Raw genomic sequence first — 24,893 nt, 5'->3', positions numbered from 1 at the left:
AGACTCATTATTCAGCCGCCGCAGCATTCACCATCTTTGGGAGCAGGGCAGCATGAAAATTATTGGCACATGCACTTATTATTTTAGTTTAACAAATTAAGCTCTGCCAAATGTTGACAGCAATAAATTACTAAGACAGAGAAGGTCAGCGCAGGACTCCCCAATTCAATTTATAATAACTCTTGACAGTCACAAAAGTATGTAGTCAACTGGAATTATGTTATATATACCAAAAATGCATTTAAAAGCATAAAACAATCCCCATTTTCATCAGGACAAGGCGGGCTTGTCACGATGTTTAGGATGTATGATTTTCTTTATTCTTTGTTCATAATAGACGTGAAAATACAGCCAACACCTGTTTCGACCGTACACAATTAGTACTATAGACTTTCTCAAGGCTGTAAATGTAGATAATAAAAACATAAGAACAAACATATAATAACTTAAACAGTAGAAGCTTAACTGATCCAAGAAACAGTAATGAAGCACATGAACCTGTTTGTTATCCTATTATATGTTTTCTTCAGTAAATACATGTATCCCTTTTCAACAGTTCATACCAAGTTAAAGTGAAGCATTTCTGCTTGGAATGTGATAATGAAGTCCCCTAGGGAAAGAAAGGAGGAGGCTAGTCTTTCCGCGAGGAAATTTGTGCCTAAACAGGACGTTGGTGGGAATAGGTTGCTCAGGATGGAAGGGGTGTGCCATCTGATTTGCATATAAGGGTAGGGCGAGGCACGAACAGCCTCTTCCAGACCCTGTGCATCACCAGGGTGGGGGCTAGTGGGGAAGAGATCCAATTTGTCCGCCCACCCACCCTACATTGTGAGAGGGTCAAAGGTGTGGGTGATTTGTCTAATGTACAAGTTTTTCCTATGCCAAAATTAGGATGGGTTGCAGGGTTAGCCGGCGGGGCAGAGGTCTTGGGGGGGGTGAAAAGTCACATGCGGGCTCTTCCACACCCCCAGGGAGGGGGGAGAAGAACAGTGCGCAGGAGGAAAAGCCGGGGGAGGGGGGTACCTTGTCCGGAAAGGATGGACTGAGAAATTATGGTTGGGGTTGGAAGTTGCTGTGAGAAGTGATTGGACGAGTAATGTTGGGGGATTCTTGTCTTATCTATGAGTTGATGTTAATGATTAATAAAGTTATTGATGCGCCACCATGTCCTAATAAAATGGCCTTTCACACTACGCATGGGTCATGGAGTGTTTATTGTAGCACGATACAGTGCTTACGTGATTTAATCATTCACTGAAGGACCATGTTATTTTTCTCCTGGGGCTATGCTATTTAAAAACACATAGCAGCCTAAATTCTTATAAAGCATAGGTATTATGCGACCTTTGAATATGTTATCGTCCATACCTTTACTCCTTTCCCAGGTGTCTGTTTGTATTTTTCTGTTATTTCCTTTTGATCCTCGACAAAGCGCAAGTATCCTCCTGGCCTCGCGTAATCCCCATTTGAAAGATTTCCTTCCATGGCCGTTGAAAGCTGCTGGAGCAGATCTCTGCAGATATCAGTGGACCGCTGCTCATTCTCCGCACAAAACTTTTCAGCTCTGTCTTTTACCAGATTCTACATGAACAGCAAATGTGATAATTAACGGGTGTATGATATGTACCGGAAATACACATTAGGTCAAGTGGTTGGTGTGTTTTATAAAGTCGGGTGCATAAATAATTCTTCCTCATGCTTACTTTAGGGGTGCATAATTAAACAAGGGAGAGGAGGCGCAAAAAAGTGCTACTGAAATAGGATTGATGTGGTCTCTTCAGATCTGTAGAAAAATAGATGATAAAAAAGAAAAACAAAATGGCTGGTTCGTAAATTACCCCCAGTTGCTTCTGAAACTCGTGATCTTCATCCTTAAAGGAGCGCTCCATGAAGGTTTTGATGGCCTCTTTTTCACACTCTGCGTGCAGGTCGAGGAACACCTTCACTGTCGCCGTTGGGAATTTCGCTCGTTCCCTCATCTGCTTCTCGTAGTGCGCTAAAGCCTCCTGGACTGCTGCAGAGTTCTCAATCTGTGCGAGAGCAAGCACGGTGTTCTCTATGCAAGGCACTGACCCGCTGCGAATGGCATCCACATACGTCACTGCCAGGTTTGCCAAAACTGAAAGAAACACATACATTCAAATAGTAGGCCCTTGAAAACTGAAGTATTTTGATCCCACACATTATCACCATTCAATTGAAGGAAGGAATTTAAAGATCACAATTTTTTAAGCAACTCTTAATTCGGTTTTATACGTGTCAGCATCAACACTGTGCAACTGTGATAATCAAAGGCACAGCCGCCCCAACAAGACGGAGGTACCTTCCAAAGTGTAAGCTCATCCGTAACTACCTCACCTACCCTTCCACCCAGAATAGACCAACTACTTCTTCGACCTCTTCCCAACTGTAGCAAGACAATCACAGTCCAAAACAACACAACCACGGGGGTGTGGCCTGGTAGTCTGACTTGGCGGATGCGCCCTAGGGAAGCTCCCGTAGCCCAAAGAAATCCTGTATTATTAATCCTGCTGCTTTCCTGCCTCTGATCGTAACCCTCCGCACCCATCGAGGCACCTCGGAGCTGCCGGGGTTCCCCGACACCGATTGGCGCTGTGGTGATGAATCGAGGCCTGGTGCGCTGCCCTGGGCGTGACTGAGGTGTCCAGGCGAGCGATGCACTGCCGTGTGGGCTGCGGCAAATCTGGACGGAGCCTGGAGACGCTCCCTGCCATACGAGTGCGGGGGGGGGGTCTACCTGCAAGTGGTGCTGCCCCTGGACTGGGAGAGACGTGACCTCCTGGTGTCCCCACCGGCGCCATCACCAGATTTTGGCAGCTATTTAGGCCGCAGAGGGGAGTAGCCTAGCTGATTCCGGGCCCAACTGTTGAGTGCGGCCCAGGCTGTGTGGCGGTACAGTGCCTGAATTGTTGCCTAGAGGGGCCCACCAGCGCCCGGCGATTCCGTGTTGGGACGGGGCCGTGTGCTCCCAAGTGGGGGCGCCAGTTGGCAGTCACATTGGACAGAGGTGCTCCCCGACCTTAGGGGCCGATCACGATGGCGGGCAGACGGAGGTGCTAAAGGGGCCGCCCGCAATAGTTGCGGCGGTCCAACCATAGCATACGTGATGCGCCCTCTAGTGTGGCGGGCGCATCCTGTATATTTTACATTGTGGCGGGAGGTGCTGCAAGCAGCACTCACCGCAATGTAAAATATACATGTTGTGCTTTTACATGCACAACGTGACAGACACCGCGGGGTGCCTGCCACATTGCAGGAACCGCCAGCCTTTCCATGGCGGCAATGCATAGTTGGGGGAGATTGGAACAATACAATGTGTCTGGGCCAAGACAGATGGCGTAGTGCAGGACAACAAGCAGACGTGCAAGAGTCCAAACTTCAGACATTAGCTCAGGGGATGGGTGGATACGTGGCGGAAACTACATCCATTATAACAAGGGTATACATATTGCTCGGGTGCACACAACTGTTTTTCCCACTTCAATTATATCTTCGTCTCCGCTCCTCATCTTCATTGAATTGAAACAGCTGAGATTTTTCCTCGGGGCTTATCGCACAAGTTACTTACCTTCGGTAACGACATATCTGTAAGAAACAGTAGTTAGTATTAGATTCCTTACCTTAGAATATCCCCAGGCGTCAGACTGGATCCGGAAAATTTTGCGTAGCAGTACCCTTGCGCGTCAGTAGGCGTCGTCTGCGGCTCCGCATCCGTCGTCGGGATGACGTCGCCGGAGTACTTAGACGCCGCCCTCGCGCGCTGACGTCAGTTCTTATACATAGCTTTTCCTGCGCCAGAAACGCAGAGCCATGATGAAAACTAACACTGGTGCCATGAAACTAGGGCCCTGAAAGGGGATGACCTTAACCCCAGATATCGGTTCGCAGAGCGGGGAGGATGGGTGGGGCGGTAAGGAATCTAATACTAACTACTGTTTCTTACAGATATATCGTTACCGAAGGTAAGTAACTTATGCATCTGAAAGAAACAGGTTAATATTAGATTCCTTACCTTAGAATAGATACCCCAGCAATACCAACCCCAGTGGTGGGTCTGCGAACCAATGATCACACCAGAAAGTCCTGGAGAACGGAACGGCCGAAAAAGCCATCTCTCCGGGCTTGGCTGTCCAGGCAGTAGTGTCTTGCGAACGTGTGCAGAGAGGCCCACATAGCTGCTTGACAGATGTCCTGCAAGGGGACTCCCCAGCCCAGGGCAGTAGTAGCCGCCGTGGCCCATGTGGAATGAGCACAAAGTCCCACAGGAGGCTCCTTTCGAGCCAAAGAGTAACAAGCCTTGATGCACAAGATGACCCATCAAGAAATGGTTCGTTTGTGCACCCCCCGTCCCTTCTTAGTGCCCACATAACCAACAAAGAGTTGGTCATCCACCCGGAACTGGCGTGTGCGATCCAGATAGAATGAGAGCGCACTTTTTGGGTCCAGATGGTGGAGCCTCTCTTCCTCTTTCGAGGGATGCGGAGGCGGAAAGAAGGTGGGCAAGGTGATGGACTGCCCGATTTGGAAGGCTGTGACTACCTTGGGCAGGAATGAGGGTCGCGTCTGCAACACAACTTTGTCCGGATCGACTGAAAGGAAAGGAGGCTTAAAAGAAAGAGACTGGAGCTCACTCACTGTCCTGGCAGAGGTGATGACAACCAGGAAAGCGGTCTTCAGAGTAAGGAGGCGAAGAGGACAGTTATGAAGTGGCTCAAAGGGAGCGCACATCAGAAAAGTTAGAACAAGGTTCAAGTCCCTCTGAGGCATCACCAAGGAACCGGAGGAAACATATGAGTGATGTCCTTCAAAAACCTATTTACAATCTGGGACTTGAAAAAGAGGGCTGATCAGGTAACCTTAAGAAGGCGGAAATGGCCAAGAGGTAGCCCTTCAGAGTGCCCAGAGCAGAGCCCTGCTGGGCAAGAGATAGAAGGAAGAGAAGAACCTCTGAAAGAGGGTCAGAAAGGGGATCCACAGCCTTTGCTGTGCACCATGTCACAAATTTGTTCCACCTGCAGGCGTATACTGATTTTGTGGAGGGACGCCTGGCTGCCAGAATCACATTACAGACTTCAGGAGGCAAGTCAAATGGCCTCAACTGCCGCCGCTCAATCTCCACGCATGTAAGTGGAGACTGGACAGGTTCAGGTTAAGGACCGTCCCCTGCTGCTGCGACAGAAGGTCCTCCTGAAGGGGCAGACAAATCGGGGGATCGACAGACATGCTGAGTAGCTCAGGATACCAGAACCTCTGTGCCCAGTCCAGAGCCACAAGGATGACTTGGGCCCGGTCGCGCCTGATCTTCTTCAGCACTCTGGGCAGAAGTGGTATAGGCGGAAGGGCGTACAACAGACCGCAACTCCACTTGTGACGAAAAGCGTCTCCGAGCGAGTGCCGCCTTGGAAATTCCAACGCGCAGAACTGATGACATTGCGCGTTCTCTTCTGTGGCGAATAGATCTAACCACCACTCAGCACTGTCTGCCTTGTCGCCAAAGAGGCGACGGCCACCAAACGGCATGTCCATAAGGGTGTTTTGGACATCAGCCAAAAAGTTGACGGACCTCAGCCAGGTGTGGCGATGAATCGCCACCGTCGTTGCCATCGCTCTACCTAGCGAGTTCGTTGTATCCAGCCCACATCGGATGGAGTACCGTGCCACATCTCAACCCTCCGCAAGGGCTTGGGCGAGTTTAGTCCGGGCCTCCTCCAGACATTGTGGCAGCACGTCCGCGCCCATGTTCCACAGAGAGTGGGTATAACGGCCTTAGAGGCACGCAGTGTTAACGGACTGCAACCCCAAACTCAGTGAGGGGAACATCTTTTTGCCATACTGTTCGTACCGCTTGGATTCCCGATCAGGGGGAGCCATCGGGAATGCGGTCTGGGAGTTAGAGGCCTGTATGACTCTCAGGAGTGGGGTGGGTGGGCAGGAAGCAAGGGTTGCTTGGAGCCAGGCGGTGGCGTCTGGCCACGTTCCTATCTACAGGGGGACCTGTAGCGGGCCTGGGCCAGGTGCCCAGAAGAGCGTCAGACAAGGCCTCATTAAACTGTAACAGAGGCTCCGAAGAGCTTGCTTGCGGTTTAAGGACCTCAGTGAGGAGATAAGTCCTCACGGCCGCAACGGGGAGTTCAAGGGATAAGGCCTCGGCCACCCGCGTCAACACGACACTATAGGCAGCCCCCTCCTCCGAAGCCTCGGTAGGAGGGGAAACAAAGCCAGTGTCTGCGAAGTGTCCAAACCACTTGCATCCCCTAGCTCACCTGTCCTGTCCTGATAAGGCTGGCACTCACGTGCCAGAGGGTCCTCAGACCCCTCCCAATCCACCTCGCCACCCATCTCCTAGTACTCAGGATCAAATGCTGGGGCCGGGTCATAGAAGTAGAAGTCTCCCATCGGCGTCGAGAGCAGAGCCGCTCCGGCGCCAGACCCAGATCAAAGGGAGGACCGGGGATGACGTCGTCCAGGGCCGGCGCCGGGGCGACACCCTGGGGGCCGGCGCCTGCGAGGTCGTGAGGTCGACTTGCGACGACCCGGATCCGGCGGGGCCCTGCGGCGTCGGGACCAAAGTTGCCAACGGCACCGGGGCCACAGCACCCAACGGCGCCGGGGCCGGAGCACCGGCCCGCTTGGGCTCCCAGTCAGGGCTGCTTGGCCCGAAGGCGAAGCGGAACCCGACGGAGGAGTGAGCGACCTCATGGCCGTGAGGAAGGTGTGGATCTCCTCCGGCGTTGCCCAGGGACCGGCGGGTATGGAGCAGGCTCCGGCGGACCCCCGTGGGCGGTTTCGCCCGAACCCCCGGCCGCGTTGCGCGAGCGTTGGGGGGAGTCGGAGGAGTGATGTCGCTTCTTCAACTTCTTGTGCCTCTTACCTGAGGACTTGGAGCTCGAGGAGAGGTGTCGATTCTCCGAGCCGTGATGACTCCGGCCCTGCGACTGGTCCCTCGACCTCCTTCCGGACCGGGACCTTGAGCGGCGTGGGGCCGACTGCCGGGCCTCGAGGCGCTTGCGGGACCGCTCCCGCCTAGCCTTCGACGTCAAGGCCCTGCAGTCGGGGCGCGACTTGTCACTGTGGTCGTGCCACAGGCAATGAAGACACCGGCGATGGGGGTCGGTAACTGACATCAGTCGGTTACAGTCAACGCAGGGCTTAAACCCGGGCATCCCTACCAGCACAGTTGGAGTCGTTCGACTTCGAAAAATGATCAAAAATGATCCAAAAAGTTTAGTCAAAAATTGACTAAGGGTACCACTGTTCCCGGATCGGCGCTTGCTGGTGCGGAAAAAAAAATTAACTGACGTCAGCGCGCGAGGGCGGCGTCTAAGTACTCCGGCGACGTCATCCCGGTGCCAACGACGCCGGACGCGGAGCCGCAGACGACGCCTACCGACGTGCAAGGGTACTGCTACACAAAAGTTTCCGGATCCAGTCTGACGCCTGGGGATATTCTAAGGTTAGGAATCTAAAACTAACCTGTTTCTTCCAGCTTGATCATTACCCTGTAGCGTTATTGTTGCACCTCGATTCCAGGCGATCCCCGCCCCGTTGCTGGCTCTCAACATGGCTTTTGCACAATAATCAGTATCGCCAGCAGATGCATGTCGCCATTCTAGAATATTTCTCTCACAATACTGGCATGGTCAATTCCCCCAGAACTCTTTGGGAGGCCATGAAAAACACACTTAAGTGGGGTGGATATTGAATTCTGTATGGCACAACCAAACAGCATTGTGAAAAATTGTTACAAACCAAGGCTCAACTAGAAGCGCAGGAGCCGAGGAGAGAATAGTGGTGCAATTGACAGGCAGCGCTGTATGACACAACAGATACACCAGCGAGGTACTAAATGAGGCTAAAACATATTGGCTAGCTACTCACAGTAGGATATATCAATGGGGAGATAAGTATAGCGCACTCCTTTACCGTATTTGTCAGCAGACACTTCGGTCTGTGTCCCTTTCCGAGATACTTGGCCCAGCAGGGGAGACTTTCACAGAACCCATACGAATAACAGCTAGCATCGCAGAATATTTTTCTGATCTATATGCCCCACGGGAGATTCTCCGGAGGACACAATTCTCCGGTTTCTGGCTGATCTGCCTCCAAAATCCCTGTCGGACTCAGTGCGGTATGACTTAGATGTCCCTTTAACAGTTGAGGAAATCCATAGTGCCCTGACTGACATGTGCTCGGGTATGGCGCCGGGCCCTAATGGATTACTCTGTGAATTCTATAAAAAATATAAATCTAAATTGACGGCTGCGTACCTAGCCGCACTTAATGCGGCTGTGGATCGGGGACGCCATCCACCTGAGTGGCGATATGCCAAAATAGTCATCTTCCTAAAAACCTGGTAGGCCCCCAGAACTACACTTCTCATATAGACCAATATCTTTGCTTAACATCGAGGCGAGACTACTAGCTAAGGCTATTGCTAATCGAATCATCCCACACATAGCAGATTTAATCTATCCAGACCAAGCCGGCTCTATGCCCGGCTGCGCTCTTTAACATAATATTCGCCGTGCTCACAATGCTATTAACTCAGTAGATCGGTTAGGGGAACCAGCTGGGCTCCTACTAGCTGATATGGATTAAGCCTTTGATTCTCTTAGTTGGACATACCTCTTTGGACTTCTAAGTTGTCTCATTATAGGCCCCCGCCTCATTAAATATAGCCGCCTACTGTACACTGATATTACTGCATCAGTTCAGGTTGCAGACGCAACTTCGCAGTCGTTCCCCTTTGGAAGAGGCACCCGACAGGGATGACCCGTCTCCGTATTTCTTTGCGCTCACCATGGAACCACTCGTGGCTTAAGTGAGAATTGATGCCCAAGTCTACGGTTTTGAGTGGTCCCGGGAGGTTTCTGACCTCATAGCTCTCCATGCGGATGATGTATTATTCTTTTTGACACAGCCTAATAGGTCGGGCCTGTGGCTACACAGGATAATGCAGATCTTCGGTGAAACCTCTGGTCTTTATATGAAATCTTTCCTATGACCTCTACGTGGGAGAGACCAGCTGGCAACATGAACATGGAATGTGACAGTGGTTCCAAACACATTTAAATATCTTGGGTATATCTATCGGCCTCTCAATACGTCTCATGGGATACAAATTTAGCCCCCTTGTTGACAAGAAGTTAAGGAGCAGGTGCGCTCCTGGTCACATCTTCTATTGTACCTGTTTGGTAGATCACCATCTTAATGGTCTCCTTGCCTCGTCTCCTGTTTCAACTCCAGAACTACCCTTATCTAATACATCCCACCTGGTTCAGACAACTAAATGCTATCCTTGGCTACTTCTTCTGGGGTGGGGGATCAGCGTGCATAGCATTAAGAACATGCTTCCAATCCACATACTGTGGGGGCATTGCGACCCCAGGTGTTCAATCCTACCATACCGCCTCACACCTTCATGTTTTGAATAATTGGTGGGACAGATGGGACCTTGCATATGCAGTCAAACTGGTTAATGGACCCTAAATCATTACATACAATCCTACACACTGGTCCGACACTCAAAACACTGCCACCCACAACCAGGACAGTCTCTTCATGACATGACAACAGGCGCTGAACAGGATGAGTTGGTGGGGAGACTGACTAAGGAAACTCATCTCTGGCACAATGGCCTGCTGCCAGAGTTCTCTGGGCTACAGGGATTTGCGGGCTGGGATGCCATCAGCATCTCAACGATTGGAGTAGTTCTACATTGCTAAACCCTGAAATCCTTCCAGGAGCTACAAACTGAATTTGCTATGCCCCGGTCACAATTCTACATATACCTCTGATTACGCCATGCTTTCCTCCCATACATTTATGTAAAATAAACAGTATCCCAACCGGTATTGTTTTCAGACAGTTAAGAAGGATATCTATACAGTATTATCCAGACAGAGAAAGGAGACTCAATTCAATTTTCATTTGTGCTCAAGGCATCAATTTTTATAAGCATTTTGTGAAGTAAAGGGCAATTGTAATTAACAGTTGATAACAACACTGCAATTATTGAATAGCACGTATCAGCCCAAGGTTGTACAAGGTGCGCGAGTGCAAAAAAGTGAGTGACACTACGGCGACACAAGTGACAGTGAAAGCAGCGTGGACGACGCAAGGTGTAAGGTGAACAATTTATATACTGTGAGAATAAAAACAACAGAGTGGTTTCAGAGTAATTCAAAAAGATTGTTATTCATTTTTTGCGAAAAACCATTGTGTGAGGAGCGCCTAGAGTCTCGCTGGAGAGTCGACGGCGTTTCGAACCGTAATAATTGGGATAATCATCAGGACGCTTGAGGGCTGGTCGCAGTGCGTTTGGGCAACAGGAAGGTGAGGCAAAGTTAGGCAGGAAAACTTCCGCGTCTGTAAGGCTGCCTCCAGAGACGTCCAAAGGCAGTGGGGGCGTTTTGGGTTCTAGGTACAAGTTATCAGTTCTCCAGAAAGATGTAAACAATAATTAATTGGAGAAGGTTACTTCGGAGAAGCGTGGTCAGGTAATCAGTCTGAACTGATGACAGCGTGAAACAACAGGGAGGGGGGCCCCATCGAATTAGGAGCTTGTTAGTGTGCGGAGCCTCGAAGTCCACGGGTAGATCGGCGCTGAATAGGCAGCGATCGGCGAAAGGGCGGGGGAGGAATGAATCTCTCCTCGTAGCAATCGGCCGAATGAAGCGCTGTCCGGGTGTTGCCATTCCTCCCATACATAACACACCAGGATGTAATTTCTGACTTCAACCCCATTGAGGCCAAAGTCTTTATGGGCATAATGGAAGCACACAAAATTACAGCAATATACAGCACATTAGTGACCAATACCCACACTACACCCAATAAAACTAGAGATGCCTGGCAGGAAGATCTTGGACCACTAGAAGAGGAAGATTGGGCTGAAGCAATTGAATCCCCACGAGGTGCAGCCATAGCTGCACCCCTCCGTTTAATACAATTTAAATATCTTCACCATGTATACTTCACCATCCATAGACTCATGCGAGCGGGATTAATTGAATCCCCCCTTTGCCTAAAATGTGAAATCGCAGAAGGCACTCTTCTTCACACGGTGTGGCAGTGCACCATGCTATTGAGGTTTTGGAGTGGGGTGTTTGCCTGTCACTCAGAGGTGTTGGGTTTGGACATTCCACAATCGCCTCGCTTGGTCATGCTTCACATCACTGAAGGGATAGGGAGCAATATATAAAAAAACTCTCTTGCTATTCCTGGGTCTTACATTAGCCAAACGAGACACTGCCGGGGCAGGGAAGGCTACCTCCCCACCATCTGTGAGGGCTTGGAAACAGGGCCTAGACTTCTCCATGGGACTCGAAATACCAATCTTTTAGGCAAGGGGATGTCCCCAGAAACACCCAAAGATATGGAAGCCATGGGCTAACAATCGGGGTCTATACTTAGGACCTATCCCTGCAGCATTAAATAATGAAGGTTTGCCATGATGATAGGCTAATGGGCGACAAGCTAAAATACAAAAATACCCATATTCAATTAGGACTGCTGAAGTTTCTGTATGGTAAAATATATTTTGTAACTGTGGTACTGATGTTTATTGTTCTATATTTTTTGTATTTATTTTAATTCAGATATCCGCATATCTCAAATAGTTGCATTTGATTGTTGTAAATGTTGACATCAATATCATAACTTTGTGTATTACGCCATTGGTAACACTGGCTTATCTAGGGCTCTTGTGCCTGTCAACAATAAAAATTTGTTGTGAAAAAAAAAAACAACACAAACACTTTAACTTAGGAATTGCACTTGTGTTACATACAACCACAAGGGGTTTCAGTCTAATAGGATCAAGGCATTGAATCTTGGGGGACACATCTAATCTGTTTTATGACCCAATATATAAGAGTCACACAAATTTCCAAGCAGTTGTCTCAGTATTCCTTAAGACATCGTGTCCCAGAGTTTCAGCAACCATGTTAACTGTTTCTTAGCAACAATGTTATTTAGCTACCCTGGGCTGATCATATACATAATTAGACTGTGCTATGGCGGGTTGGAAGTGGCCATGGGAGCATCACCAGGTCTACTTTGCCTCTCACCAAAGCAAGGTTTTAAGGCAAAGTGAAGAAAAAAGAGGATTATAAGTATTTTTAAAGCCAACGTAGGTCCTAATTATCTCTAGTAAAATAGGTGGTGTCTTGGCTAGATGTCTATCACACAAGAAAATGATATACAAGTATATATGTACTCCTCAGTTTTATGGAACGATAAGCCACAGATAATTTTGATATATGCTAATATATGCTACTCTCTTTGCTTTTATTAAGAATTAAATGCACTTTCTTTTTACATGTCCAATATATACATCACTGAGGAAATATTGCCTAAACTTTAAACTCTTGGAATTAAACGCGGTGAGTAGGAAGGATGGACTCGATCTAACAATACAGAAGATTTTAAAATGCTACACTATATTGGTAATTATATTTTGAAAGCTTGGAATCTGAAGGATTCAACATTAAAAAGTATGTTTACTAGCTTGTTCATTGTATTGCAACTAATTGGTAAATATATTAACAAGTGTCATCATATAGAATAAAATTAGGAGGTCTGAAAATTGTCCTAGAGACAAAGGTCTTGGGTTTCACACGGTACTCATTGGCATTTTACAGGAGATTTTACAGAAGGTGTCAGACCATGTTTGGTAAGGGAGGGTGTAACTGGGGGGCGCGACAGGGGACAAACAGAGGCTACTGATTCACAACTGTGGAGGTTTTGGTAATTTGTTTCTGATGGCCTGTGGTTCGACCTAATGGTATAGCCACTTTTGCACTAGACTCTCAGTGGTAGTGATGGTGTGCAGTCACAAGCTTCTTACTGAGGTAGTGTGGAGGTGCTCATGCTCTGGGCTCACCAATCACACAACTGCACAATGAATGTCCATCCCAGTGCTGATTCTTCACGAATGAAAGTACTTTCATAGACACTAGAATGCGATACATATTAACACAACCAAATGCAATTTAGTATCCCTGTCCTCTAGTAGGTACTGCAGCTCTACTCCCTCCTTTGATCTATGTGGCCCCTTCCCTCAGAGAAAGATATATTAGCATGATTAGAGCTCCGGTATAGTTCTCACTGATTGACGGGCTTGCGCTAAGTATCTTATAGACCTAGTCTTAGGTTTCCTAACACATGTAGTGAATCAGTCCTCAAAGGTGCATCTGGCTTCTTTAGCGCGCTCACCCTTCTTTCTCTTCTGAGAGGTGGCACACCAGCAAACATCTCCATTGATATGCTTCAAATGGCTGCTGCACTGCCTGCTTGGACGATGCATAATCTGCAGTCTTGATTTGTCACAGGTAGTTGAGGATTTGCAAGGACAAGCCACTGTAGTCATACTCTCGCTGGCTCTTCTGCTTTAGAGGCGGACACAAAAAGGCCAAGTCTTTAGGGACAATGCAGCCTTGTACAGGTTAATACTCCTGTGATGATGCACCCACATTGTAGTGCTAGAGGCACTCTTGTGGTCGGACACCACGTGATGACCTTTGACTACCATCATTGTATTTGATGTTTGTGTTTTACTTTCCCCTAGCATGATTGTACAACATCCTGCATATGCCTTGTTTCTCTTGAAGATTTCGTCTCGTAGTTTTGAAGTGGGAGCTGTCACAGTAGAACCGCCTTGCCAAGAACAGAACGTGTGGGATGTGCATTTGAAAGCATGAGAGAGGTGTGGAATGTTTGTTTTGATCTCGAAGTGCAGTGTTATGAGCAGTGGTGCTAAAAATGTACATTGTGTTGTACATTGGGAAGTATTATGAAGTTCATACTATAGGCTTGGACATGGCCTCGTGTCATCCTGAATTCTGACTCTGTCTTGCTTGAGCTTTTCTGTGCACACAGACAGGCCCCCAGGTTGTTTGTAAATTGTTTGGGTTAATCACGTTCAAGGTTATTTTGTGAGAGATTGTTTAATGTAAGCTTTGTTACGATAAAGGCTGGAACATGTGAGAATGTAGAGGGAACATGGAAACTCCTCTTGAACTGGAATGTTTGCATGGAAGCTGGCCAGTTCCAGTAAGTTTCCTTGGTGCAGAGGGAAAGACTCTCAAACCTTCTAGTGTGTTTTGAGACTTTAAAGCCAGAGAATCTTCGCAGCCAGCTCAGCTCATTTGTAGAGTAAGACGTACTGTCACAAGAAAAAGCTGGATTTGAGTCCCGATCGAGAGTCCATTGCCTGGCTGTTAACGGGCTCTTCCAGCTTCAGTTGGCAAGGATCTCGATTGAACGATTAGGTGAGGTGATTTGTTTCTGACTAGTGCCATTGTGATGTGTGGTTCCAGTGACTGTGGTCATTTGAGGTGTTTTCTTTGTGATGTGTGAGTGAGTCAGAGTGCACATCAAAAGTAATTATTTGATATATTTAGTGTGTGTATCTTTCTGCTTTCTTGCAGGATGTCCAGTATTGTTTGTTGCTTGTTTATTCATTATTATGATTCATGCATTTAATTGTTGCATTTACCAAGTGTGTTATTATTACTTGCGTATGGATATATATTCCTATATACATCTGAATGTTGTTAATTTGGCATCTTGGAAAGCCTTTCTATTAGAGAGCACTGCATAATAAAACCCCAAGTCTTAGTTTAAAAAGAGAGACTTTGCATTTTGTAAAGTGAAACCCCTTTTTAGGTGTTATTGTTTTTTATGTCTCCTGCTTCGTTGTGTGTGGGCCATCGTGTGGAGTGGTATTTTGAGGGTGAGGCAAGATACACATTCAGGCAGATACTCGGTTGATGATGTGGGCATTCACAGTCCAACATGCAGATGATGATGCAGCCATGCACAGGCTCTCTCACAAAGGTGTTGACACTATTCTATTGTGACGCGAGACAATCTAGGGCCAGGGCATGGAGGCAGGAAATTCCAAGTACCTATGGGGGGTGGAAATCTCTGGCGGTGTCTCCTACTTCAAAGTGGGTAAGAGGTATAAATATTGGACCTCAGACCCGGACTCTTCAGCACACAGCTGGACCTGTCTGCCACTCTGCTACCTGAGTGAAAGACTGGACCTGAATCTTGAACCCAAGACCACCAGAGTGATTGCAAGGGCTAGTTGGCTGGGCTTCTACCCAGAGTCTCAGTGACAAAAGGCTCCAACCACCTTGAACCCAGCACCTGGACTCTTGCTGTGAGCCTTATTCCCACCAATTAGTACCACCCAGTCCTGGATTGTTGGAAGTGGGACTGAAGGTACTCTACCAGTTCCAGCTATGGTCCCAGCACAACTAATGCATCAGAGCCACAGTGCGATGCATCGCTAGCCATAAATGTCACATCGAAGACACTGCGTGACACGTCGCCTCACCAAACTCTGCATCAAGACCTCTGCGTGGTTCGTCTCCAGTGCACATCACTGCCCACAGCCCTCCAGGAACTGCTGCTGCACTACGCATCATCAGAGGCCTTTACATTGCAATCCCCTCCTTAGCATAGGCCTTCACATTGCAATCCCCTTGTCAACAGCATTCTCAACGATGACACAAGTCTGCATCAGAAGCCCAGCAGTTTCCTCGGACCAGCTGGTGTGCGATGCATCTCTTCACAGTGCACGCTCCTTGTCGACGGACTTCTCGAGGATGACGCAGGACTCATTGCAGCGGCACAGCTCTTAGGACTCGTCACATTTTTTGATGATGGACTCCTCAACCAGGGTTTAAGGCACTCTTGTTCAGCTGGACAAACTGGTTCCCTGAAGCCAGACAGTGCTCCACTGTGGTTTGCCTCAACTTATGACTTTGTCCTAGTCCAGGGCGACCAGATGACTACAGTTGGTGCTTTGTGCTTTTAGGCTCAATTTTCACTTACATCTCTAAAATTGCATATCTCTGGTTCTACTGATAGGATGTTTGTCTTTTTGGACTCAAATAATTCATGACATTTTACACTAGGTTTCTAAATTGGTGTGGATATTTTCTTGTGTTTTGTTTCATCTTATTACTGTTTGAAGTGCTGCATAAATATTTTACACACTACCTCTAAGTTAACCCTGACTGCTTTGTGCCAAGCTACCAGAGGATTAAGTACAGGTTAATTTGTTTTTTTTTGTGTTTCCCTCTGACAGAGATTGTGGTTTCACCCCCTCAACCAGAAACCCAATTTCTTACACAGGCCAACATTCAGGTGATGTTGTGGCAATGCACAGGCCAGTTCTTGTACCACACCATCACAGCCTGGATCAGGCCTTGGAGATCCTCATCTCAAACCTTGGAATCCCCATGCAGAACTGCTGCAAAGAGACTGCAGACTCATACACTTCAGTCAGGAGATTTCTCTCAGTTTTCATCTTCTGGGTGCCTCATGGATACGGATGATACACTGCCCTACACTCTTCTTCTGCAGAGTTAGCAGGCTCCTTCCCTAACTCAGCAGGCAGGGAGGCAGGCGTCTTTGGGCTTTAGGTCAGATTACAGCTCTTGGTCCGTTGCTACTGCTGGGTGCTATTATTCCAGCGTCTTAAGGAACAGCCACATGATTAGGTGGTGGAATGCCCACAGGGACCTGCCTGGATCCATCAACACGCTTACCTGCTTTTGCTGCACCTTCTGATTAATATCTGGCACTGAAATGGTGCTTGTACATTTTGCCCCCTTGATAGAACCCAATAAGCCGCCTGGTTGTGTCAGGGGGTAGAACCCTGCCACCAACACAGAGTAAGAGGGGGTTGGCCCACGAGGGGGCTACTCTGATGTTTATTAATTGATGAGAGGGATTAGTGGTTCCAAGGTGCAGTGCCTGGTTCCCTCTACAGCACCATGAAGGAGCTCCTATCTTGGTTTGAGGCACTGAAACCCACAGGAGACATGCTTACTATTGTCTTCAATAGAGTCTGTGGCCTAAAGCATGTCTACCAGAGCCCTGTTCTGGCTGCATGACTCTGTTATCGCATGATCGGTCTGTGCCCCTGTCAGAAACCTTAAAGTCCAGAGAGGAACATTGCAATAGTGCAGCACCCAACGTATTTCTGGATGACTTGTTTACCACACTTGCTTTTCTTTACTCTCTGCAATAACATTATTCTTGTATGTCATCTGGAAAATCCCAACTGCTGCTCCTCTTTTCTGAAGCTCCCAAGGGCAAACATACCACTGCATGCAGCAGCAAACTGGTGTGGATAAAACGGTTTGTACAAGCAGTGGGGCAAGTAGCAATAGACAACAAACGAAGGAGTGCAAGGGGGGCTTGCACTGTTTCCAATGGCACTCCTATAGGAGGTGTAAATCCTAAATAATGGTTTCCAGAATGTATTGCATGTAATTTGAACAATCGTATTCAAAGTAATCTTTCTCAAGGAATTTATTTAGTGGGTCACATATTAAATCATCATAGTGACATCCTTATGGAACAGTACGTTAAGGGGAACGTTTAAACAGCATCAATGAATCTATGCATCATCCCTATGCATTTCGGGCGGAGCCCTTCGTCAGGGGATAGCAACAGATCTGTGAATAAATAAATCGCAATCAGGAAGGAGAGCACGCGGCCACAAGCTGAGTAAAATAAAACATGTCAGTAAAAAATAGAAAGCGTGCAGTTTATAATCGGTATCTTGAGAAAAGGAAAATAAGTGCAAAGTGACCCATGCCATTCTGTTAGTGATGGAAGAGAGAAGGAGAAAATAATAATGCACCTTATTGTATTCGACGTGGTGAATAGAAAAAGGAATCGCCGTGTTTAAAAAGACGAAGGAACCCGGACTGGTGACAAATGGAGCCAAGACCCCTAATGAGTGCGTGAAACTGAAAACCAAATAGACTCGTGAAACAACTGATAAAATATCCGAACAAGAGTGCCAGGTAACGGAAACTGATCAGCGAGTGAAAGTGAGGAGAAAAGAAGCTTACCGGTAGGTGAAAGACGCGACGCGCCAAACGCCATGGTGCCTCGGGTTTAGACGTGACTGACAGAATAGCGGAAGTAAATAAGGTGAGCGAAAGTGAAGACGGACTAACGAAGAATGGAAATAAACGTGTGTGAATTTCGCATGCCCCAAGGAGTCAAAAATATCAGATTATAAAAAAGGGAAAGTGAAGTGTCATCAAAATAACGAGTCAAATGTGCATGAACTCAAATATAGTGTATAGACTAACACAACATAAAGCTTCAGAAGTGGCGGCCATCTTAGAGTGGGTTCGGAACAAACACAGTGTATCCTAGTAAACATCACAGGAAAGAATCAATGAGACGAAGTGTGAATAAGTAAAGAACTAGAAGGAAAGGGAAGAAAACCAGCTATAGTGATAGAGATGAGGGTGAAAAAAATAGTGGTGAAAGGAAACTGTTGGATTTGGAGGAGAATTGAAAGAAAGTGATGACAACTAGTAAGAATAAGGTGGATAAGGTGAAATGAATTAAAAAGAAAATGGAAAAGAAGATAAGGGCAAGATTTTGCGGACTGATAATCAATTCAGAGGAAAAGTAGATAGTGAAGAAAAGAAACACGAGGAAGAACAAAGTAAAGACATATAAATGCAGATAGAAGACAATTACATAGGAGTGGGTTTGAGACAACAATTATCTATAAGAAGCAACTATATTCCAGTCTCTCATTAAGCCCCTTGGGCTGACAGGCATCTAGTCTTTTGATCCACACTGTCTCCCTTTGGAGTAGTAGTTTCTTGTTATCAACGCCTACTTTCAGTGGCACAACCTCCAAAACAAGGAACTTCAGTTGGCTCACGTTGTGCTGGTGTGTACTGAAGTGAGCAGCTAATGGTGCTTTAGTTGACTTGTTCCTGATAGTGCTTTTATGTTCGGTTAAACGAACTTTAATCTTTCGTTCGGTTTTGCCTACATAAGGCAGTCCACAGGGACATTTAAGTAGATACACCAAATTTGTAGAGTCACAGGTGGCGGTGGTTCTCAGTTTGATGGCTTTTCCTGACGATGGATGGTTGAAGGTGTTACCCGGAATTATATTGTGGCAATGGCTACAATTGTGGCATGGTATGGTACCACGGTATGTGGTAGAAGTTTCAATGGGTTTGGTCTCGAGGATGTTTTTTAGATTTTTAGCTCTCTGGTATGCAAAAAGTGGTCTGGTGTTAAAAATGCCCTGGAAGTCTGGTTCAAAACGAATCATGTCCCAATTTTTTAGAACGATATTTTTAATGGCCTTGCTTCTGGTAGAGTATTTAGAGACGAACACTGGTCTCTGTTCCTCAGTTAGTATGATGTGGGTCTTTAGAAGTTCTGCTCGAGTTTTAGTAGCCGCTCGGGTTTTGGCTGCTTGCAATGTAACTTCAGGATATTTCCTGTCTCTGTATTTTTGTAATATTCTTTCTTCAGAGTTTACATAGGCTTCGGGTTCTGAACAGATTCTTTTGGCCCTTAGGAGCTGAGAATATGGCAAGTGAGTTTTGAGTGGTGTCGGATGACAACTGGTAAACATCAAAGCGTTGTTCCTGTCTGTGGTTTTAACAAAGAGATTAGTTGTCAATTTGTTGTTGAGTAGTGTGACCTGGACATCCAGGAACGGCAAACTTTGAGAGCTGATGGTGTGAGTAAACTTGATGTGGTCATCCAAAGAATTGATGTGTGTCAGAAATTCCATGATTTCATCAGGTTGGCCAATCCAAATGAGGAAAATGTCATCAATGTACCTCCAAAGGGTGAGAATGTTATTACTCCATTTGTTGTGACTCAAGATGTGATCTAGTTCCATCCGGTGCATAAACAGGTTGGCATAGCTGGGAGCAGCACAATTTCCCATTGATGTACCAACGAGTTGAAGATAGTACTCGTTGTTGTATGAAAAGTAACTGTGATACAATGTATATTGCAGGAGTTCAAGTATCAGAACTTTCAAAGTGACATCGATGGGATGGTGTAGTAGGAAGGATTCTATGGCTTCCAAGCCTCTATTGTGTGGAATCGATGTATACAGAGCACATACATCTATGGTAACCAGGGTGTGTACTTTGTCAGGTTCGATGGTAACCTCTTGTAGGCGCTTCAAGAAATCAGTGGTGTCACGTAGGTAAGTGGACATGGAAGCGACAATGTCTTGTAAATATAGGTCAATGAACTTGCCGGTGGGTTCGTGGATGGAATTTTTAGTGGAAACGATGGGGCGGAAAGGAGGTTTGTGTAGATCCTTGTGAATTTTGGGAAGCATGTGAATGCTAGGACATTTGGGATGAGGTTGTATTAGATATTTGTGATCTTTTTCTGTGATCGTTCCCATGTTGAGTGCTTTATCCAAGATTGTTTTGAGAATGTTGGCAAAAACGTCGGTAGGATCGTTTGGTAGCTTCATGTAAAGGTTCTTGTCGTTGACATGTTCACTGACACTGGTGTGGTAGAAATTACTATCCATGACTACGAGTGCACCGCCTTTATCAGCTTTGCAGCACATGATTTCAGGGTTGTTGACAATTTGGTTGAGTGCTCTGGATTCCTTAAGGTTGAAGTTGTTAAATTTAGGGTGAGGTTTTTTGTAAATCTCTCTGATGGAATTCAAGGTAATTGTTTCAAAAGAGTCAAGTATTTTGTGGCTAACAGGAGCCACAAATGTACTTCTGCTTCTTAAGTCTTTACAAGCATGTTGGATCGGTGTACTGGTGGGAGGGCACACGTTGGAGAAAAAGTGTCGAAGTCTCAAAGTTCTCAAGAATTTATACAGGCTTATCTCCGTTTCCAATTCAGTTGAATTGTAGGTGGGAACAAAAGAAATGCCACGTTCCAAGGTAGATAATTGCAGTTGAGATAGGTTGGTTTTAGAGATATTGATCACGAGGGTTTTTTGCTCCTGGTGGCTTGAGCAATTGAGGTGGTTGTTTCTCTTGGAGTTTCTGCCCCGCCTGGTTCGACGTTGGCAGTTTGGCCTACATCTAAAAAAGAAACACCAGAAGTGGAGGCTGTGGTTGAAGGAATATTCACAGGTGTTTTCGATGGTACAATATTCCTAGGTGGTCGGCCATAATTGGTATTTCCTCTTTGGGAGGTAGAGCCATCTGTGGAACTACCTTCATCCGAGGACGGGTTGCTATATGGTCTTTGTTGTCTACGTTGGGCATAGACCTCTGCCCAACTATACACTTCGCCCAGTTTGTAGTCCATCGTGTCGCGTCTATACTTTCTGATTTTCCTATCGTTTATCTCTTTCGTGTACTTATCCAATTGTACGTTGATGTCAGCGAGAGCTTTATCAAGATCTTCTTTAGACATGTTGTTTTCTAGGTTGCGTGAAATCTGTGTTATTTCCTTGTCTAGATCATCGATGACTTTTGAAAGTTCTTCTACAATGAGAAGGATTAGATCCAGTGAACAACGGTTGAGGATGGCGTACCATCGTTCCGTGAATTTCGGGTTGTTCCGACATAGGGTAGGCTTCAGGGAAATTCGTAATCCTCTAGGGATACGTTGATCTTTGTGATATCTGATGAGAGTTCCAGCGTGTAAGCGTTGGTTAATGATTCTCTTAGAGGTATATAAAAGTTGTCTCAACATACTGGGGTTGGAGAAAGCGCTTGTGGATGAGGGGTCTGCTTCCTGAATCAAAGCATAGATGCGTGTAGTTTCATCTTGGGAAAACCCAAAGGTGTCAGCCCGATTGGCTGTGGTGCTTGCAATTTCTTCATAGGACATGATTAGACAGTAGGTGCTCGCCAAACGTGGCCAGAGGTACGTTGATTAGCAAAATGTAGGGAGATGGCGGCACACAAAGCGTGTAATGTTCATCAAAGTGATACAGTAAGCCAATGGTAAGTGTTTTAGGGTGCCAGGAAATGGTCCCTTCCGGCCGGTAGGGACAAAAATTTGACAACAAACGAAGGAGTGCAAGGGGGGCTTGCACTGTTTCCAATGGCACTCCTATAGGAGGTGTAAATCCTAAATAATGGTTTCCAGAATGTATTGCATGTAATTTGAACAATCGTATTCAAAGTAATCTTTCTCAAGGAATTTATTTAGTGGGTCACATATTAAATCATCATAGTGACATCCTTATGGAACAGTACGTTAAGGGGAACGTTTAAACAGCATCAATGAATCTATGCATCATCCCTATGCATTTCGGGCGGAGCCCTTCGTCAGGGGATAGCAACAGATCTGTGAATAAATAAATCGCAATCAGGAAGGAGAGCACGCGGCCACAAGCTGAGTAAAATAAAACATGTCAGTAAAAAATAGAAAGCGTGCAGTTTATAATCGGTATCTTGAGAAAAGGAAAATAAGTGCAAAGTGACCCATGCCATTCTGTTAGTGATGGAAGAGAGAAGGAGAAAATAATAATGCACCTTATTGTATTCGACGTGGTGAATAGAAAAAGGAATCGCCGTGTTTAAAAAGACGAAGGAACCCGGACTGGTGACAAATGGAGCCAAGACCCCTAATGAGTGCGTGAAACTGAAAACCAAATAGACTCATGAAGCTACCAAACGATCCTACCGACGTTTTTGCCAACATTCTCAAAACAATCTTGGATAAAGCACTCAACATGGGAACGATCACAGAAAAAGATCACAAATATCTAATACAACCTCATCCCAAATGTCCTAGCATTCACATGCTTCCCAAAATTCACAAGGATCTACACAAACCTCCTTTCCGCCCCATCGTTTCCACTAAAAATTCCATCCACGAACCCACCGGCAAGTTCATTGACCTATATTTACAAGACATTGTCGCTTCCATGTCCACTTACCTACGTGACACCACTGATTTCTTGAAGCGCCTACAAGAGGTTACCATCGAACCTGACAAAGTACACACCCTGGTTACCATAGATGTATGTGCTCTGTATACATCGATTCCACACAATAGAGGCTTGGAAGCCATAGAATCCTTCCTACTACACCATCCCATCGATGTCACTTTGAAAGTTCTGATACTTGAACTCCTGCAATATACATTGTATCACAGTTACTTTTCATACAACAACGAGTACTATCTTCAACTCGTTGGTACATCAATGGGAAATTGTGCTGCTCCCAGCTATGCCAACCTGTTTATGCACCGGATGGAACTAGATCACATCTTGAGTCACAACAAATGGAGTAATAACATTCTCACCCTTTGGAGGTACATTGATGACATTTTCCTCATTTGGATTGGCCAACCTGATGAAATCATGGAATTTCTGACACACATCAATTCTTTGGATGACCACATCAAGTTTACTCACACCATCAGCTCTCAAAGTTTGCCGTTCCTGGATGTCCAGGTCACACTACTCAACAACAAATTGACAACTAATCTCTTTGTTAAAACCACAGACAGGAACAACGCTTTGATGTTTACCAGTTGTCATCCGACACCACTCAAAACTCACTTGCCATATTCTCAGCTCCTAAGGGCCAAAAGAATCTGTTCAGAACCCGAAGCCTATGTAAACTCTGAAGAAAGAATATTACAAAAATACAGAGACAGGAAATATCCTGAAGTTACATTGCAAGCAGCCAAAACCCGAGCGGCTACTAAAACTCGAGCAGAACTTCTAAAGACCCACATCAAACTAACTGAGGAACAGAGACCAGTGTTCGTCTCTAAATACTCTACCAGAAGCAAGGCCATTAAAAATATCGTTCTAAAAAATTGGGACATGATTCGTTTTGAACCAGACTTCCAGGGCATTTTTAACACCAGACCACTTTTTGCATACCAGAGAGCTAAAAATCTAAAAAACATCCTCGAGACCAAACCCATTGAAACTTCTACCACATACCGTGGTACCATACCATGCCACAATTGTAGCCATTGCCACAATATAATTCCGGGTAACACCTTCAACCATCCATCGTCAGGAAAAGCCATCAAACTGAGAACCACCGCCACCTGTGACTCTACAAATTTGGTGTATCTACTTAAATGTCCCTGTGGACTGCCTTATGTAGGCAAAACCGAACGAAAGATTAAAGTTCGTTTAACCGAACATAAAAGCACTATCAGGAACAAGTCAACTAAAGCACCATTAGCTGCTCACTTCAGTACACACCAGCACAACGTGAGCCAACTGAAGTTCCTTGTTTTGGAGGGTGTGCCACTGAAAGTAGGCGTTGATAACAAGAAACTACTACTCCAAAGGGAGACAGTGTGGATCAAAAGACTAGATGCCTGTCAGCCCAAGGGGCTTAATGAGAGACTGGAATATAGTTGCTTCTTATAGATAATTGTTGTCTCAAACCCACTCCTATGTAATTGTCTTCTATCTGCATTTATATGTCTTTACTTTGTTCTTCCTCGTGTTTCTTTTCTTCACTATCTACTTTTCCTCTGAATTGATTATCAGTCCGCAAAATCTTGCCCTTATCTTCTTTTCCATTTTCTTTTTAATTCATTTCACCTTATCCACCTTATTCTTACTAGTTGTCATCACTTTCTTTCAATTCTCCTCCAAATCCAACAGTTTCCTTTCACCACTATTTTTTTCACCCTCATCTCTATCACTATAGCTGGTTTTCTTCCCTTTCCTTCTAGTTCTTTACTTATTCACACTTCGTCTCATTGATTCTTTCCTGTGATGTTTACTAGGATACACTGTGTTTGTTCCGAACCCACTCTAAGATGGCCGCCACTTCTGAAGCTTTATGTTGTGTTAGTCTATACACTATATTTGAGTTCATGCACATTTGACTCGTTATTTTGATGACACTTCACTTTCCCTTTTTTATAATCTGATATTTTTGACTCCTTGGGGCATGCGAAATTCACACACGTTTATTTCCATTCTTCGTTAGTCCGTCTTCACTTTCGCTCACCTTATTTACTTCCGCTATTCTGTCAGTCACGTCTAAACCCGAGGCACCACGGCGTTTGGCGCGTCGCGTCTTTCACCTACCGGTAAGCTTCTTTTCTCCTCACTTTCACTCGCTGATCAGTTTCCGTTACCTGGC

At 46.0% G+C, this 24,893-nt stretch overlaps 1 protein-coding gene across 3 annotated transcripts in view; it reads right to left on the bottom strand.

Moving 5' to 3' along the window:
* Nucleotides 1-24,893, bottom strand: part of LOC147682139 (guanylate-binding protein 1-like) — a 338,883-nt gene that overhangs the window by 25,639 nt on the left and 288,351 nt on the right. For all 3 annotated transcript variants that reach the window (XM_086943550.1, XM_086943552.1, XM_086943551.1), the window contains exons 7-8: nt 1,839-2,119; nt 1,369-1,581 (exon numbers count right to left, since the gene is read on the bottom strand). In XM_086943550.1, the coding sequence (XP_086799676.1) occupies nt 1,369-1,581; nt 1,839-2,119 (494 nt within the window). The remainder of the gene's footprint in view (nt 1-1,368; nt 1,582-1,838; nt 2,120-24,893) is intronic.

The sequence above is a fragment of the Lissotriton vulgaris genome, chromosome 11, assembly GCF_964263255.1.
Source record: "Lissotriton vulgaris chromosome 11, aLisVul1.2, whole genome shotgun sequence".
In the NCBI taxonomy this organism is placed as follows: Eukaryota; Metazoa; Chordata; class Amphibia; order Caudata; family Salamandridae; genus Lissotriton; species Lissotriton vulgaris.
Note: the sequence above shows the minus strand (reverse complement) of the source record. Positions and strands in the feature narration are given on the sequence as shown.